The sequence below is a fragment of the Plecotus auritus genome (assembly GCF_963455305.1).
Source record: "Plecotus auritus genome assembly, chromosome: 3".
NCBI classification, from domain to species: Eukaryota; Metazoa; Chordata; class Mammalia; order Chiroptera; family Vespertilionidae; genus Plecotus; species Plecotus auritus.
In genome coordinates this window covers 182,054,242-182,074,536 of record NC_137772.1, presented here as the reverse complement: position 1 = coordinate 182,074,536, position 20,295 = coordinate 182,054,242, and the positions used below count along the sequence as shown (strand labels likewise).

At 36.2% G+C, this 20,295-nt stretch overlaps 1 protein-coding gene across 1 annotated transcript in view; it reads right to left on the bottom strand.

Annotated features, from left to right (window-relative positions):
- The window catches only part of ADAMTS20 (ADAM metallopeptidase with thrombospondin type 1 motif 20), a gene marked incomplete at its 5' end in the record, with an annotated part of 176,311 nt that overhangs the window by 91,777 nt on the left and 64,239 nt on the right, over positions 1-20,295 (bottom strand). Inside the window, 9 exons of the mRNA XM_080659619.1 lie at positions 421-516; positions 2,878-2,995; positions 5,211-5,347; positions 5,445-5,626; positions 6,997-7,142; positions 14,394-14,498; positions 16,137-16,278; positions 17,456-17,602; positions 19,857-19,962. Coding sequence (XP_080515745.1) covers positions 421-516; positions 2,878-2,995; positions 5,211-5,347; positions 5,445-5,626; positions 6,997-7,142; positions 14,394-14,498; positions 16,137-16,278; positions 17,456-17,602; positions 19,857-19,962 — 1,179 coding nt within the window. The remainder of the gene's footprint in view (positions 1-420; positions 517-2,877; positions 2,996-5,210; positions 5,348-5,444; positions 5,627-6,996; positions 7,143-14,393; positions 14,499-16,136; positions 16,279-17,455; positions 17,603-19,856; positions 19,963-20,295) is intronic.

Genomic DNA, 20,295 nt, shown 5'->3' with positions numbered 1-20,295 from the left:
AGAACTTTTTTTAAAACTGTATATAAATCCTTTTACTACATGGCAAAAGAGAACTTAAGAAAATTCTTTAAAACATCAAACCTCAAACAGGTCTCTAATTTTATATTAAAAGATAGAAGAGGATTTTATTTTAAATACACATGCAACTTTAAATATAACCTGTATGGTTATTTAAAACACTCTCATGGGGGAAAATTCAAATTTACTTTTCAGAATTTAGTTCCATATTTTTCAAATAGGAATCAGTGTATAGTTCAGAAGAAAACATGTATCTGGAGTCAGATGACTCAGCTCAGTATGAATTGAAATTGCATGTTTTTCAGGGGTCTCTGCTTGCCTTCCAAGAATTTACATCAACCGCAGACCTCCATGAAATCGCACACGAACCACATATTGGTGCTGTTTACTAGAAATGTTTACCAAGGTAATTGTCATCTGCTGGTGTTCCAGAATAGCTGTGCTGAAGAATATCAATGTTGGTTGCTCCTGCGGGAATCTTTATGACAACATTATAACCTACAATATAATTTTATACATGTTAACTTTCACACAAAAAAACAGATGGTCCAGAGGCTATTGCTGCTGAATGATTAAAAAATTTCAATAGTATAGTCAGACTTAATTTCATTTTATCTTTGATAAATGATACCTGTGCTTACTCTTTTTAAATCAATGCCTTATACAAATTGCTAAGAATTGAGAAAAAGTGGTTGTCGTCTAAAAACATAAGAGAGTTTGGGATTCTTAAAAAGTACATTTCCTAATTTTTCTTACTTCTAAAATTCTGATTATAGTATAAGAATGAAGCTAGTATGCTACATTTTATATTTCCTAACGTGCTTTTTTAAATGCAATATTCAAAATGCTAGCCACAAATCCAAAAGTTATCAAAATAGTTGGGCATTGCTATATGTGTACTCAGAGACTTAGTAAAGAGCAAAATAATGTGAGTTAATGAGAAGCATATTTTTTAAACTTTTAGTCTCTAATATAAGCAGAAATCCCTATAGCTACCCCAACATTTTACATTATTATCAAGAGAAAAGTAAAAAATTTACTTGAGAGAAATGAAAATAATATTTCTATTTTATGAGACCTAATTCACCAACATTGGCACTGCTCAAAAAATGAGGAAACACTATATTAAATATATATTAAGAAAGAGTGGAAAGTTTTCCCTATGCTAAAAGTACTCGTTATACAGTTCATAGTTGTCCAAACATTCTCATTTGCTCTAGTGATATTAATTCTAAGTTTTTCCCTTTCCTTATAGGATTTTCCTTTCTATTTAATACATGAATAAAAGGAGTTGAAATTCTCCTTGTACACTCACTTTGATAAATATGGAATGAATTTAAAAAGGGGAAGTTTAAAAGAGCTTAAGTCCGACATGAAATTACCTTGCATGTTTTTAGAACAGCCTTATTTATATCTCTCTAAGGCATTACATTTAAATATAAGGTTTGATGATTCTGTATACACTATATAGATATGGTTGCAGGCCATCAATCTAGAAGAATAATTTTAATTCATGATTTTTTACTATAAAATATTCCTACGACCTTCACTATTTGTCTTTGCTATTATATATTTTTCAAGAAGGCAATTTCTAAGCATGGCAAAAGTGACAAGATGAAGGCTACCGCCAGGGGGCAGTGATGTGACAATGCTGTTCAGAGCATACAAATGTATTTAACATCTTTTTCCATTTGCAAACTGATCAATTCATAGTACAATTTGGTGCATGTGGTTTTATACAGAAAAAAAAAATGTTTTCCAGTGAATACAGATCAGACTGATAAATATGGGCCATTTATTATAAAAAAGAAATCAAATATGTATGGCTCCCATGAAATAATGAATCATAACTACAAAAGTAAGTCAGGTTATCTAGTAACTAGGATTTATAAGTATCACCATAGTATGAAATGTACTATACTTTTAATATAAATAGAAAAGTAAATTTTGTTTTAAAATATACGGCTTTAAATGAAGCAATTTGTACTAACTTAACTGTGCTCAAACATATGTGAATATAATTTAAAGCTGAACAATAAAACTGTAAAAGTAAATTTTTATTTTGCAAGGAAAGTTTTAAAGGGCTGCTTTTATTACCATAAAAAAGAAAAAAAATTCCCAGAAATTTTTAGAATAGAAAATATCTGTTATATTCTCTTAACAATTTTGAAGAAAAATGAAATCATGGCCAAATATCAATTACATCTTGTAATACAAATACTTCCTGGAAAACCAAATGTAATAATAATTCAAAATCCACATTTAAGTTAATGTTTTCATCCTTCCACCTTCAATCAACATTTTCGATATGTCATCAATAAGAAGCACAATAGATGGGCCAGGTCATACAAAAAAATTTTTTTATTCAAATAATGAAAAATAATTAAAAACAAGTTTCCTGGAAACATTATAAATACAGTATACATTAGGGATTATAGGAACTGCAGTAAGAACACACCGGTAACTGAGGGGACTATTCACACATCATTGTCAAATAGCAGTGGATTTACTCTGATAACGCACCTAATAAATTTTTTTAAGTGCATTTGCCTTTAGTAGGTGAATTCACTAATTCAAGGATAAATCTGGTATAAGATTTAATCCTTTATATTTAGGAAATTTTTTAAAGTTTCATGGCTTGTATTTTATATTTTTAAATTCATCATTATTGTTGAAAGTATTACAGATGTCCCCTTTTTTTCCTCCATTGACCCTCTCCACTCTGCTCCCACCCCCAACAATCAATTTAAGGGTATAGAGTAGACAAAACAATAACAAAACATTACTAGTATACCTTCATCACATATACCATTATTACACCAAGTAAAAGGGAAAACTAGAACCAGATACACAGCTTACCATAATGAGCACTGTTGAAGACTCCTGACATTGTCCTGCATGATGAATTATCCCCACCACACACACCACATTTGTCTCTCCTGGCCTTCGAGTTTAACACATGATCACAACCAGCTTGCTTCAAGATACAATAAATCAAATCAATGTTATAAAAATGACTAATGATAAACATGGTGCTTTACTAAGTTCTTTTCATAAGTATTCTTTCAATTAATAGATGTGATACAGCAGGATTTTTTTCATAATATCTACTGATCTTTTCTTATGTCAATATTTTCACATATCTGTTCACCTGGTTGAAAAAGTAGTGTTTTTCAAATAGTCATCCATATACCTCCTGCATCAAAATCACATAGGGTGGCACTTAAAAAGGCCACCAGTGAAACCTTGAAGGTGAAACTAAGAATCCACATTGTAACAAACAATGAAAGATTGCTATATCCCTCATTTGAAAACCACTCTTTAAAGAAATGTCATTCAAAAGGCACAAAAGGTATGACTATGTAAGTAACACATTAAAATAACCCCAGCCCTGGTCAGGTGGCTCAGTTGGTTAGAGCATTATGCTGTACACCTTTAAAAAGGTTGTAGGTTCAATTCCCAGTCAGGGCACATACCCAGATTGTGGGTTCGGTACCAGTTGGGGTGCATACAGGAGGCAACCAATCAATGTTTCTCTCTCACATCAATTTTTCTTTCTCTCTCTCCCCCTTTCTCGCTTTCTCTCTAAAATCAATAAAAACATATCCTCAGGTAAGAATTTTAAAAAGTAACTCCAAAAAGATGTCTTTCATGATTCATTTTCCTTTTAAACTCATGACATTAGAATTCATAATAAACCTAGTACAGTTGAAAGTTTATTTCTCCAAAATTAATATCCAGCATAATACACAGGGTTTATGAAAAGAATGAATACATAAGTAAAGGTAAAAGTAAATGGTTTGTTCCAGAGGTTTAAAAGAACAAATGCAGAAGGTGTCTTCTACATATGCGGCAATAACTTTTAGTTCTCTGGACAAATCCTTTAAATTTGGTGATTGGAAAAGTAAGAAAATTTCATAAAACTCATGAATTTTTATATATAGGGCAAATATTTGAATTTTTAGTTTCAAGCAGGTAGTTTCTCAAAGTAGTATGCATCTATACATGTTCAGGTAATCATATTTTTTTCATTTCATATGACTTTCTGCTGATAAATTAGATTTTAAAAAACTTCAGGCCACTGAGTACCCGTTTTCTAGTATTTAAGGTTTTTCCAATGTGTAAATTACTTTAACTTCCTTTGAACATATCATTAGCACCTTGTGAGAACCGCTCTGTCACCTGGGTAACTGGTAATAGATGTTTGGTTATAGGGAGAACTTGGTCCTATTAAGTTACATTTACCAAAAGAATGAGTTCATAAAATTTCACATGTATTCTCTAGGCAGCATTCACTATCCTGGTTTTCAAGTTCATCACCATTTTTAAGATCACCATGTGCAGTATGTGTGCTTGAATTTAGGGCCTCATCTGCTCTCACCAAAAATCCTGCTAAATGGCCCACCCATCTCCAATCTTCTCCTAACCCAGTGTACTCTGAAGATTCTGACATGCAAATCAAATCACATCTCTTTCTCAATTCCAAATCCTAAAGATCTCCAAGGACTTTAGGGGAAAAGTGCATTAGTTAGCCCCTATCTCACCTTTCTAAAACCTACATAATTAGCTCAAGCCTCACACTCTCCATGAGCATTCTACAAAACCTTTACCCACCTCCCCCTAATTAAGACATTCCTTCCCCAATATCCCCAAGCCTCCTTGCAGATGACTCCATGGCAGTGCATTATAATTGTTTGCCTGCCTATCTCCCTCACAAATCTGTGACCACATTGGAGGTTAGTACTCTGTTCCATCCTTTTATCTGACATCTAGTAGGTTCTCAGTAAATGTCTGAAGCATTTACCCAAGAATTAAGAGACAAGAGGGAGGATACCACCGCTTCTAACACTGAGGGGATAAAAGAATGTCACCACAGAAGGTCACACTTGAAGGATAAAAGGACTTTATAACCCTTGTGTCTTAATATTTTTATCATTTTAGAAAGTTGACCTCATCCCTTATCTTGATTTTGAGTACCATACACAAAACAAAATTGGCAGACTTACCTTAATGCTTCGTGAGTTACTCTTCATGGCAGAAAATCACCTAGTAAAAAAAGTCTCCTACTGATACTCCTACAGATAATGTGATTATCACCAAAGGTTGCCGTATAGGATTCATAAAAATGTGTTCTGAAGTAACAGAAGTCATAGTCTCCTGAAAGCCACATTAAATAGAGTAAGTTTACTCACCCGACACAGGCCTTGAACACAGATGTCGTTAGTTTCAGTTCCACAAGGGGTACCATCGGCAACCCTATCCTTCAATTGGTAGAAGTTAGTGGTTCCAGCAACCCGACAGTAGAGTTTACAGCGATCTTTTATGGCAACTGTAAGAAAAAAGTCAAAGTTTTGGCATACAATAATATAACTGTTTGTTCCTAGGTCTCAAAAAAGATTCACATCAAAAATATTCTAACTACTTACTCCCACTGTACTTTGGAAGCCATCTCACGTTAGGGGAAAGACCATTGATGTTGAAATGTTTACCATCAAAATCAGAGCACTGCTTCTCACGAAAGTCTTGCTTTCCTTTTGGACATGAATCAGTATTACATGATCGAAATTTCATCCTGCGGCCCACACAGTACTTTCCTCCGTTTCTCGGCCTAGTCAAATTCATTACATTTTAAAGCACATCAGTACAATATTATTTTTGTTGTTTACCTCTAAAATTGTTCCATCCCTTTCCATGAGGTCCCACTAACACTTTGAATATAACACAAGTATATAACATGGTTTTAAGCAATCCCCTGGCTAATAACCTAAAAATATCCATCTTGGTGGATGCTGTGGCCTAGAGGAGAGAAATGATTCATGATTTGATTAACTAACAAGGAACTATGATGGGGATTTCTTTTAAAATTTCAAAAAATGGTTCGTTTGCCCAGCCAGTGTGGTTCAGTGGTTGAGTTTCCACATAGGAACCAGGAGGTCACACTTTGATTCCTGGTTGGACACAATCCCCAGTGGGGGTGGTGCAGAAGGCAGCCAATAGATGATTCTCTCTCATCATTGATATTTCTATCACTCTCTCCCTCTCCCTTCCTCTCTAAAATCACTAACAATATATTTTTTAAAAAATGGTTTGTTCATATTCTGGGGGGGGAAATGAGCCAAAGATGATTAAAAAAAGATAATATCACGTTAAAAAAAAAAGAAATATATATGTGTCTTTTTCATAGATCTCCTACTTATCATTTAGTTCAACAAGTTTCATGGTATCACTCTATACCCATCCAACTTATGCTGGAAAACAAAAACTCTTTTCTCAGCATTTTTAAATATGAAGACTTCTAGCATAATTTAGTTATTCTAAAATTCAAATGAATTCAGATTTTATTCAGAATATGTCATATTTCTGCATTAAAAAATTCATGGTAATAGATTTTAAGTGAAAAGTGTCATATTCCTTACCAATTTATATATCACATAACAATAGGAAAATTATTTTAAAATATTTATGGAATCTCTAAGTTCTTTTAAATAATGAGAGGAGATATGTTTCAGTAGTTATTCAAGCTAAAGACATGGATGCATCTATAACATAATAGGTAAGAAAGAAATAATGGCTTGTCAAATTACACAAATGAGTAAAAAACTGGTAATAGAACTACGTGTCTTGTCCAGGACAGCCAAAACATAGTTAAAAGGAGAAAGTAGCTTTCAACAGAAACACTAAATGTAAAAAATGCCATTATATTACTGTCATTATTTATAACTATTTCTCAAATTCACACTAAATCAGAAAAAAAAAGGCTCTGTCTCAATTCAGATTCCAAAGATTATTTTTATCTATCAGTTTTTTTTAAGGTCTGAATCTACCAAAATATAAAGTAATATGGCTTAAGTGTCCCAGAAGTTTTCTGAATCTCAGAAACTTACAGACTGACCTCCAGTTTAGAAGTGAATGAAACTGATGTTTAGTTTCTGGTGCCTTGAGATAATCTTAATTTACAGTGACATAAAAAGGACATACTCGGGGCGATTACAGAGCCTGGTTGTGCTTTTGATTCCACCTCCACATGTTCTTGAACAAGAACTGTAAGGTCCCCATGGTCCCCATTCACCATCTACAGGACGTGTTTCCATTTCTTTGTTTACACACAGCCCATGGTGGCAATGCTATAAAAATAACACAAAGAAAAGTGATTCGTGTAGATCTAGTGAGAACACTATAGTAACTATAAGAGCAGCAGCAGATCAATAAAGAACAAAATGTATACAATTTAAAGCAAAATGTTCATTCAGATGTGATTACATTTAATGCCATGTTGTTGAATATTTACTGAGTATCTATCAAGTAACTGTAAGATGTATGGAATGCAAAAAGAATAAAAAAAATTCCCTTGCCTTTAAGATTTAGAGTCTCCTTAGGGTAGGGAAGACTTATACATATTGGAAAAACTTAGTAAAATTAAAAAAAAAACATTTTAAAACAAATATTAGATTAATACGGTATATAACCATGCTTGGTTTTTTATACAGTTATCTATCCCTCACTCTTTGTCCTAACTTTCCACTCTATCTCCTCCAAAGTCTCAATGATCACTTGTTTTTTTACTTTCATCAAGAAAATGGAAACTTGCAGAAAAATCTGTCATAATCTCCCAGCAACCCTTCTACCCACCCATCAGCATCTGTGCCTATTTATACACATGAAAAATCCAGGATCCTAGTCAAAATTGATCCCTCCATTTATCCACTTAATCTTAGCCCTTCTCACTACTCAGAACATGACTCAGCAATTCTCTCATCTCCCCTATGTCATTGCTGTTCCAGTCTCTAGGACATGAAAACTAATGCGGTCCATGTGCTGATGCTGGTCTATGAATCAGTCACTATCAGCCTGTGAGGAGATGAGCACAGAAATTGTGAGTGAGCATTTAGAAACCTTGGTAAGAGTTTTACAGAGTAAGTTTGTGTTTATTAAAGTTAATGATTTAAAAATAAGCTTATATTTGTTTTGTTTATAATTTAATGTTTATTTTTATTATTAAAATAAAGTTTACTATTTTAACCATTTTTAAGTGTACAGTTCAGCGGTATTAACTACATTCACATTGTTGTGCAACCATCCAAAATGAAATCTTCATCTTCCCAAACTGAAACTGTACACCCATTAAATAATAATTCCTCATTCTCCGCTCCTCCCAGCCCCGGCAACCAACATTCTATTTTGTTTCTATGAATCTGACCACTCGGGATATCTCATATAATTGAAATCATTCTGTGTTTATCTTTTTATGACTGGCTTATTTCACATAGCATAATGTCTTCAAGATTCACATACATGGCATGTGCCAAAATTTCCTTCTTTTACAAAGGCTAAATCTGGATGGTGGGAACACAGTGCAATATACAGATGATGTATCATATCACTGTACACTTGAAACCTATATAATATTATTAACCAATGTCACCCCAATAAATTTTTAAAAGGCTGAATTATATTTCATGGTATGTAAATACCATATATTGCTCATTCATCTGTTGATTGACAGTTGGGTTGTTTCACTTCTTGGCTACTGTAAATAATGCTGCCACAAACATGAGAGTGTAAATATCTCTTCCAGACCCTATTCTCAATTCTTTTGGATATGGTATATCCAGCACTGGTATTTGGGTCTCCTAATAATTCCATTTTTTAATTTTTTTAGAAACCACAATTTTTTTCCAGTAGGAAAATCTGGCTTACATTTTGGAGGTCTTCTTTTGTTTCATTTTCCTAGTCAACCATTTTTATCATTTTGAACAAAAAAAAAAATCTGAAAATGTTTTATTTTAAAGAAGACTGGTTCTTTAATTGAGACAGTTTGAAATTACTCCATTAGAATATTCTCTTTAACATATAAACATACTCTTTTTCCTCCCACTTTAACAACAATAACCAAAAAACAACAACTTTTCTTAGATCACACTTCCCTAATCAGCTGTGGTTCTGTTTATGCTCATTGTCTATCTCTCTCTGCCTATTTCCTCACAATCTCACCTTGGCCAAGCTTTATACCAACTTCCATGGCTCATGTGTAGGTCTCCAATGGCCTTCCACAATGTATAACCAATGGCTAGGTTCCAATCTGTTTTCCTTGACTTAGCGGTATGTGAATAGCTAATTATGATTCCTGATACATTACTTTTCTGTTAGTTTCCAGATTTGATTTTCTGTTAGTTTCCACTCTTAATTTTCTTTCTTCTTTAATGATTACTTTTTCACAGTTTCTTTTACTATTTATTTTTCATTCCAACCTCTTAACATTGGAATGTCCCCAGGCTTGGATCCTGGACCTTTATTCTTCTCTATCAACAATCATTCCCAGTCCAGATCTCTCTCCTGATCTCCTGACTGTATACAACTGTTTCCTCCTCTTCACTTCAATGTCTAATAATCATTTCAAATGTAGAAATAAAACTCCTGCCCTGCCCCCTCAAAATAGCTTGAGTTGATCTAAGTTGATCATATAGCAGACCCTTAATAAATCTTTGCTGAATGAATGAATACTATAAGCAATTTTATTAGGAGGAAAAATACTTTGTACCCTTCATTGGAACAAATCATTCAAAATTAAAAAGCCATATTAGGAGTGAACAAAAGCAAAATCTCAGTATAGACTGTACTATGTGCATGTAAATTTTGTTGGGCATCTTTCAGAAATAGTTCAATAGTCCCTGCATGCATTCTTGTGTGTGCATGTGTGATGGCGGGGGCGGGGGGGGGGGTGCGGGGAGGCCAGCGGGTGGCAGAGAGAGAAAAGAGAGATATCAGAGAATGAAAAGGATAAAATGTTATACGAGACACCATGTAGTAAAATCAACTCACTGTCAGAGGGGTTCATCATCTATAATAATAAAAGCGTAATATGCTAATTAGACAGGACATCCTTCCAGGCAACCTTCCGAACGAAGCTGGGGCGGTGAGGGAAGCCCGGGTTCCGGTGTCAGAGGAAAGCCGGGGCCGGCAGCCAGGGGAAGGAAGGCCTACTCTTGCACAAATTTTGTGCATCGGGTCTCTAGTGTTTTCATAAAAATGAATGTATTAACAGACTATCTCACATGTAAGACAGTCACAAGATAAATTGAGTAAAGAAGAGTGTTAAGGCAATGTGACAGGACATTTGTTTAAATTTCCCTTTAATAAATAATCCATTTAATATAGGACATGCTAATGCTAATGCGATATAAGGGCTCACTGCTTTCAATTAATTAAAAAGGGAGTTTATACCTATCATGATCTGCATGCAGTTACCCCAAACACCACCTCTACTTTCAATCTACATGGGCTTTAAAGCAGGTCTCAGTGTCTGGTCACATTTACCTTAATTCCAACAAATTCATGCCCACCATACCACATCATAGGGAGATATATTCAAATGGCTAAAAAGCACATGAAAAGATTCCTAAGATTGGAAATAATCAGTGAAATGTAAATTAAAATCAGAATAAGATTCCATTTTACACCCACCAGAATAGCTAAATTTTTGTTAAAATACTCGTAATATCAAAAATTGGCAAAGAATGCAGAGCAACTAGAACTTTCAGACACTGCTTATGGGTTCTAAAATGGTACACATATTTTGGAAAATTGTTTGGCACTCTCCTATGAAGTCAAACACACACCTGCCTTATGACCCAGAAATTTTACTCTGGATATTTACCCAAGGGAAATGTAAATATATGCCCATAAGAAAACCTGTATGAGGATGCTCATAGCAGCTTTATTTCTAACAGCCAAAAGCTGGAAATGATCCAAATGTCCATCAACTAGAGACTGGGTAAACAAATTATGGTGCACTTGTACATTTGAACTATACTGCAACATAAAGGAATGAAGTTCTGATGCATACAATAATATGGATGAAACTCAAAAACATTACGTTGAACAAAAGAAACTTGACCCAATCTCTACCCCAGAGGGGTATATTACATAGTTCCATTTATATTAACTCAAGAACAAACAAACTAATCTATGGAGATAGAAACATGAACAGGAGCTGGTTCTGGAGAGAAGGGAAATTGTCTGCAAAGAGTCAAGACTGAACTTTTTTAATGGGGATGTTGGCTATGTATGCATCTACATTTGATAAAACTTCCAAACTGTACATTTACGATATGTGCATGTGACTCATATAAAATGTTTGTGCCTGAACTGGATTTAGACCGTTCAATAAATTAGGTATACATAGTGTATCTCTTGATATTTATAAATATATCAATTACTATTTTAGCCACATGAAATCAAGCCTGAAAGTCAATGGGATATAGTAACTTTAACATTTGTTAAGGCACTAAGGCTCAATCCTAGATTTGAATCAGGTGAACATCTTGGAGTAAGTCTTCTTTCTGATATCAACAGCCCCATATTCAAACTTTAGAGAGGTCTTTTTCTCTACTCACGTTCAGATCATCAGTAACTCTAACAAATGCCACTTCCTCCCCCCAAAAAAGAGCTAGTTATGAATACTGGTTACAAAAAGTGAGAAAAATAGTCTTTTTAATAATTCTTACTCTCAAAATATAAATTTTAGATAAAATTCAAATTTTAAAATTTAGTTCCAGTTTAAATCTATAACCTGAAGAATTCCAGTAGAATTTGGATCCTAAGATAATTTGAGTGCAAAACCATTTCAATGAGTATTTCAGGTACTACAAAAATTGCTGAAGTTTCAAATGAAACTTTAATAATTCATTTGCTAAGTGGTATTCATGGGAAACACATGCCTTTGGATGGAAAAGTGATACAAGAAAAGGGCAGTAGCTGGTACAAACATTTCAATAAAGCAGCAGGTAGTAAAGACACAAGGTCAGCTGGTGAACTGAACTTAATTTGAAGTTCTTACTTTTGCATAATGTGAGCTTCGGCAGCACTAGCTAACCCATTGCCAAGAAGTGTTCCTTTTGCATGGGGTAGCTCAGAAGAGGCTGACTAAAATTTGTTGAGTACAAACAATATTTGACTTCACAATGGAGCACCAAGTACAATCTGAATTCATCTTCACATACAACACGTTTCATGATCATGGTGAGCCCTGTCACTGGACATCATGCTGGCAGATTTACTGATCTTAGAATGGTAAAGATTCAGTATGGTAGGCAGTTTATTGTAGGAATATAATGTATCCTATCTAATAAAAGAGTAATATGAAAATTGACCGTACCTCTGCCATACCCACAAGCCACACCCACAAGCCAATCAGGAGTGAGTATGCAAATTAACCCAACCAAGATGGCTGTGGCCATGGAGCAAGCAGGAGGCTTGGGTTTCCCCGGCAATGGAGGAAGCCAAGCTTTCCGCCTGCCCTGGCCTGCGAAAAGGATACAAAGTTTCAATTATAGAAGATAAATAAATCCCAACAAAAATGGCTACAGCCACAGAGTGAGCAGGAGGCTTGGGTTTCCCCAACAATGGAGGAAGCCAAACTTCCTGGCCTGCCCTAGCCTGTACTCAAGGCTACAAAGTTTCAATTATAGAAGATAAATAAATCCCAGATACCAGGGCCTCCGCTTAGGTTGCCAAGGGGTGTGGCTGGCCTGCAAACCACCACAGGCCCCTCGCCCAGGCTGCCCCATGCCCCAAGGGAACCCCACCCTGATCCAGGACACCCTTCAGGGCAAACCAGCCAGTCCCCACCTGTGCATCAAGCCTCTATCCTACCTAATAAAAGAGTAATATGCAAATTGACTGTCACTCCAACACACAAGATGGCTGCCCCCATGTGGTCAAAGATGGCTGCCCCATGTGGGCACAAGATGGCCGCCACAAGAAGGCCAGCAGGGGAGGGCAGTTGGGAGGAATCAGGCCTGCAAGGGAGGGCAGTTGGGGGTGATCAAGCCTGCAGGGGAGGGCAGTTAGGGGTGACCAGGCCTGCAGGGAAGGGCAGTTGGGGGGGACCCAGGCCTGCAGGGGAGGGCAGTTAGAGGCAAACAGGCTGGCAGGGGAGCAGTTAGGCATCAATCAGGCTGTCAGGGGAGTGGTTAGGGGGTGATCAGGCTGGCAGGCAGAAGTGGTTAGGGGCAATCAGGAAGGCAGGCAGGCAAGCAGTTGGGAGCCAGCAGTCCTGAATTGTGAGAGGGATGTCTGACTGCCCATTTAGCCCCAAATCCTACTGGGATCGGGCCTAAAAGGGTAGTCAGACATCCCTCGAGGGGTCCCAGATTGGAGAGGGTGCAGGCTGGGCTGAGGGACACACACCCCCATGCACAAATTTCATGCACCAGGCCTCTAGTTTCAATATAATTAGAACCAACATAATCCAAAGGAGACACTTACAACTTTCAGTTATACTTAACTGAATTTTATGGGAGAAAAATGTATGAAATGCTAACATCCTTAAATTTGGAGATTTGCTGAAATATTAGGTCCTTCATGCCTATACTCATCCTAATAATAAAAGGATAATATGCCTATACTCATCCTATATAATAAAAGGATAATAAAAGGATAAATAGACCGAATGGCAGAACAACCTAACAACCAATCAAAGCATGATATGCTAATGATATGCTATGGTTGCTCAACTGCTTGCTATGATGTGCACTGATCACCAGGGGGCAGACAGTCAACTGGTCGACCAGTTACTATGACGTGCTCTGACCACCAGGAGGCAGACAGTTGACCAATCAGTCGCTATGATGTGCACTGACCACCAGGGGGCAGATGGTCCAACTGGTAGGTTAGCTTACTGCTGGGGTCTGGCCAATCAGGACTGAGTGAGACGGGCCTGACACACCCTCTAGCCCTCCTGCAGTCCCTCCCAGGCCCGATCCTGCACCAGTGGGGTCCCTCAGCCTGGCCTGCACCCTCTCGCAATCTGGGACCCCTCGGGGGATGTCAGAGAGCCGGTTTCAGCCTGATCCCACAGGCCACTCCCCTTGGGAGGGCACTAGATGCAGGGCTCATGGCTGGCGAGCACTGCTGCGGCAATATGAGCCTCTCCCAGAGCCTGCGGCAGGCACAGTGGGGCCAGGATGAGCAGGAGTAGCAGGTAGGAGTTGCAGGCAGCGTTGGACTTCAGGTTTTGGCCAGATCCCTGCAGGCCACCCAGAAGGACCCCAACTGTGCACGAATTAGTGCACCGGGCCTCTAGTCTTAAATAACAAAACCATAATAAACGTACTTAGATAACTATTTGTACATGTGAATTTATCTTTATGATAACTATATGTAATTTTAATATTCATCTGCTAGATTTTGAAAAACAGGGGAAATTATAATTTTACTTCATTAGACCCTATTCTACCTAAAAAAAAAATGGCAATAATATTAAATCAACCAGCAGAACAAAAGTTGACAGCAAATGATGAACAGTGCTGAAATGCAGAGCAATCACATCCTCGGATAATCTCTCGATACAAGACTCACCCTTGGAGAAAACCTACCATCCCAGGACCACAGTTGGTTCCGTCTGCCAGTGGCATGTGCTGAGTACGACAGCCCTTGTGGACGCCTTCTGCACTTGTGCACCAGAGGCGCCTGCACTGTTTCTGCAGAGGAACCGGAGCAGGCAAGCAAGAGTGAAAATGATGCCACAATTACTCAATCAAGTCAATATAATGCATCAGTTCACAAACTGATCTTATGTAATTCCTGGTTTCATGGTCACAGCTGGAAATAATCAGCAAAAAATATTTACTGCCCAGCCAGTGTGGCTCAGTAGTTGAGCATTGACCTATGAACCTGGAGGTCATGGTTTGATTCCGAGTTGTGGGCTCAATCCCCAGTAGGGGGCATGCAAGAGGTAGCCTATTGATACTGATGTTTCTCTCTCATCATGGATGTTTCTCTCTTTCCCTCTCCCTCCTTCTCTGAAATCAATAAAAATATTTTTTTAAAAAATCTTTACTAAGTTTTAGCTCTTGATTTTTCTCTAAATATAGAAAATGGCAGCATTTAGTGTCCTTTTTTTTAACTTTTAGATTTTCATCATGCATTGAACAATGGGAGAGATGAATTGGAGTGGAAACATTCAAAATTATGTGAGGCATTTTTCTCTCTTTGCAAGATATTTTTCTAAAGGACTTTTTGTTGTTAAATGTTATTCACAAAGAGTTTCCAAAAGCCCTCTTTGATCCAATGGAGGAATGTATGAATAATGTGCATAGAAATACTGTATAATGTATACTGGTTTCCTATTTTGTGAATATAATACAGACTTTCAACTTTTAAACAAAGGGTTCTGAAGTTTTCACAAGAAACAAAAATCTATGGAGGTTCACAGGAGCTATACACAAGATAATTCCTTCCTTTTTCTGAATTTAAATTCAAAGTTTGTTTAGTGTCTAAATCAGGTAGGAAGAAAGAAGAAATGTGGCTTCTATGTAAAAAATTAAGGTAAATCTTCCCCCTTCCATACAGAATGTTTAAAGGCTTATGAAAAACTATGACTATGAATTTAAGACTTCAGGAACAATATTCACTATGTGGAGTATGCCTTGTATGTCCCTATACTCACTGTTAAGTAACTTTCATTCACTCATTCAACATTCAACAAGCATTTATTCTATGGCAGCTATTATGTGGCATATCATTATATTTACTTCAATGAATGAATATGGTTGAATTTCTGGGCCAGTGATTCTCACAACCTAGTACTGTATCTAACTTATGAAAAATCCTAAAAACAACTTACAAATAGTTTAATGAAAACTAAACAACAGGCCCCAAATTTCATTTCTTTTGATTCAAATCTACATAAATTAAAATACAGTCTATTATATTCCTGGGTCTTTTAATACAACTCATCAAAATACAAAAATGTCTCACATAATTTTCTTCCCACGTCCGCAAAAATAATATCATTTGAAAGTAAATATTTAAATCCCGTTAATTTTCAAAACCTCTCTGTGGCTTTGTTTCTAAATGAGAATACTACATAGGATTTTGTGAGAATTAGAGATAACTTTTAAGTACCTAATACAGTACCTGGCATATAATAATTACTCAATGAATTTTAGTTTCTCTTTTTTTAAGGCCCTTTCTGACAAACACCAGATTTTTCTAACACTTAAAAATGTTTAAGATATATTTAATTTACCTTCTGTTCAAGAGAATATACACTTTGAAATATATTCTAACTACAACTTTATGGTAGTTTTCAAACAAAAAGACAAAATTTTTCTTACCAAATAGGGACACACTTGTGATCCAGGACCAAACATGAGTTCACACTGCTTGTTTACATCATACATTAATCCAGGAAGTTGTGAGGACAGATCATATATTCTCCCATTTGGTTTGTCAAGGAGGCAGTCCCCATGACCAGTGCTATACCAATGACAGAAGATGAAATATTGTGAATATACACAGATGCATGTCAGTATAAGATTCTTCATCACATTTTTTGTAGTTCTTTATTTCCAAAGAGAATATCAGTATTTTTTCATAATTTAAAACCCAGCTCAAATCAAAGTCAGTAAGAAAACTTCAGAGTTTACAAAGGACTTCTGATGTGTTTATTCTCATTGGAGCCCCACTACTTCTTTAAAGATACAATTGAAAAAAAAAAAAAAAGATCTCGACCAGCATGGCTCAGTGGTTGAGCATCTATGAACCAGGAGGGCATGGTTCAATTCCCAGTCAGGGAACATGTCAGGGTTGTGGGCTCAATCCCCAGTAGGGGGCATGGGGGAATCAATGATTCTCCCTCTTCATTAATGTTTCTATCTCTCTCTCTGTCCCTCCCTCTCTGAAATATATATATATATATATATATGTATATATATATATATATATACACACACACACACACATTTCTAAAAAGACAAATCCATCAGAATATAATTTATGAAATGAACTTTCATATGTTGATCACATGATGCTTTTGGTCTACTTTGCCATCCAATAGTAATGCCTTATATCTAATGCCCCAAAAGTCAAAATGTAAAAATAGAAATAAGCTTTCAAATCATTTGAAAAAATACATTTATAGATCTGAACAACAAGGAAACAAAGGAATTTCAAACTGTATTATGCCTTCTCCGTCCCAAAGGGGTTTTTTAAGAAAGGAGTACAACACAGAGACAGAATGGCAGTTTTGGGAGTTGGCTTTCGGTTCCACCACTTCCCAGGATGCATGGCTGTGGATAAGCTATTTCATCTCCCTGAGCCCTAAGTCTCCTCATCTGTAAATTGAGAGTGATAATATCTACCTTGCAAATTGTTATTAGAGTACATCATATATTTAGAGGATTTAGGAAAGTGGCAAATAGCAAGGGGAATGCTAGATCTGAATTGTAACCCCTCAAAAAAAAAACTGTTAAGACTGAAATACAAACAAAACTTTCCATGTTTTTAAACATCCATTTGTACAATGAATGTAAGTTTGAATTTAAACAATGAAAAACTAAACATAAATTGAATCCCTTCAAAAGATACAAATTTCAAATTTTATAATTTAATAAATTTGCAATAATTAACTAAAGTAACATAAAACCAGACTTACTCTAGAAATTCAGTGATATATTTCTGACTACATTTTGACCAGGTCCAGGGACTTGTGTGGTAATTTAGAGTTGGAGCCATCACATGATATTGATGTTTAATTCCAGTTTCCTTACATTTAAAACTATCATCATGTGGAACATTAAATCTAAAAATAAAAACAGACACTTAAAAATACTAAAATATGTATACAACATAAGGAACAAATCTCTTATATCTATATTATATTATAATGTAAAATGCAGATAAGTCTGATTTCATCAGAATTTGTACTCTTGATCTCTCCATAAAGCATTATAAACTAGGCTACCTTCACCTTAAGAAGCACATAATCTCTGAAAAACACTAGGTTATAACTTTGATCAGAAGCAGTCTGTTAATATGATATCTGAATCTACACAATCAAAATATTTGGATTCTGGCTCACCTCCTTGCAATAAGGACAAAGCATTCACATAAAAATGCTGGCAGTTTTCAACATGCATATCTTAGATGTGTGGAAAGATTAGGTAAAGGCAATACTACACTAAATTCCAGACCACTGATTATTGCTACAGTACCAAAAGAACTTCTTTGAAATAAGCCAGTCAGAGAACGACAAATACCATATGATTTCACTTATATGTGGAATCTAATGAACAAAATAAACTGACGAACAAAATAGAGACAGAGACATGGATACATGGAACAGACTAACAGCTGTTAGAGGGGAGGGGAGAGGAGACTAGATGAGGGGAGGTGAAGGGATTAGCCAAAAAACATATATACATAACACATAGACACAGACAATAGTGTGGTGGTAGCCAGAGGGAAAGGGGCGTGGGGGGTAGGTGGAGGTGGGCAAAGGAGGGGGGAAATGGGTAGGGAAAGAGACTTTGCTTGGGGCGATGGACGTACAATGCAGTGTGCAGATGATGTTTTGTTAAGTTGTACACTTAAAATCTGTATGGTTTTGCAGACCAATGTCACCCAATAAATTCAATTTTTAAAAGGGACTTCTTTAATCACTAATTCCATATTATTCTATAATACCCACCTATTTTATATGAAACAGCCTAAGTTTCTAGTCTATAATTACTAAGTGATGATGAATAGACTAGAATAATAAAACATTCCTAAAAGGCAACAACTTTTCACGAGAGCAACATTAAATAATTAGCTGGTTAGCAACAGATCCTATGCATTCTTTGAGGACCCAAGTACAAACTCACAGTTAAAAGGAACATTGAAACTAACTTGCAGGCTGAAATCTGTACTTAGATCAGTCTTTTAGTTAAACTACTTACCCATATTCTGAAGCCACCTAAAGAGTTTCTCAGGAAAATAAATATCTAAGATGGTGCTCTCTGCAAGAACAGTCTTCTAAACCAACAAATAGTGCTTTTCTGATGTCACTGCAATGCATCTATGGCCCTCAGTTATATTCCTAATCCTATCCCCACTTCAAGAAACAATTTTAAAAAATCAGAGTGTGCATCTTGCTGATGCCCACGAGACAGAACCATCCTAAAAGGGAACGGAAGAGGTACTAGTTTATTAAAAATGATTTCCCCTTGGAATTGTCTCAGCTGAATACTCTAATTATGTCAAAGCATGACCAGGAAAAGAAAATGTAGTTAAACTAAAGAGGCAACTTAAGCCTCCATTCCTTATAAACCGAAAAATCCCAGGTGTTCTGGGGGTTTATCGGAATCATTTTTCAGAGGATGAGATTGTATAGGGGTTTCTGACTTTCCATGGGAGCTACAAAGGTATCATTGGACATTGCAGCCTCCATTCTTACAGCATAGAACCCCATTAGAATTTTTAATAATGTAGGAACAGATAGGAGGATTCCAAATTTTTACACATGCGCGCGCACACACACACACACACACACACAAACACACACAACCTAAAACAAAACAACAAAAAACTATGGATCTCAGAGAAAAAGTTTTTCTTTTAATTATTAAGCAATTTCCACATACCACATTCTCTGCTGGAGCTCTGAGCTATAAGGGCAAGAAATGAGTTGGTATTCCAAATATTTTTGGGAGTTGCCCATAATCAGCAGCCCTGTAGGCCCTCCCATAGGATGGAAGAGGACAGTACCTGGTCATGTATAAGATAACAAGGGATAGAGGCCAGAAGTGCTTGCCATGTAATCCAATACAGTAAATGAAATAAAAGAATTCACAAGTTCTAGTTCTTTGCTTAGTCTGTTGATCTGTGCAGCCTGTCTGACCTAACATAGATCACAAAAGAGCCAGAGTTAGCATTTCGGGGATAAAAATTACACTAAAATATTTTTAAAGACATAAAGGTCCTAATTATTTAATTGAAGATGGACAAGATGGACATTTAGACACGCTAAGTGGAATGGAAAAAAAGCATATTACTGAGGTGACAGAGGTACTTACACGTGTCCCAGCTCGTGGGCTATGGTAAAGGCGGCGCTGAGGCCATTTTCTTCACTAATAGAGCAGCTCCGTAAAGGATCACACAGGGTGCCTAATTCTGCCAAGCCTGAAAAATTTCACATTCGTATTTCATCAAAACAGGAAATACCAAATCATAAAGTAAGAATTCAATTTTAAAGCATTTACCAATGGCATTACTACCTAGAAATGAATGCAGAGTGGCTGTTCACAGTGCATGAACATTTTATAAGGGTAAAGAAAGAAAACAATGATTTGTCTGCAGTTTAAGTCTTTTAAAGAAATTCTTGGATTCCTTTACTAAAGAAAATAATCTAAAAATATGGGTGAGCAAACAATTTTTCTAAAACAGGAAAAGAAAAAGAATTATTTGTTGTAGGAAGAATAAACTTTTAGACCCACAATAGTGTAGACCAGTGGT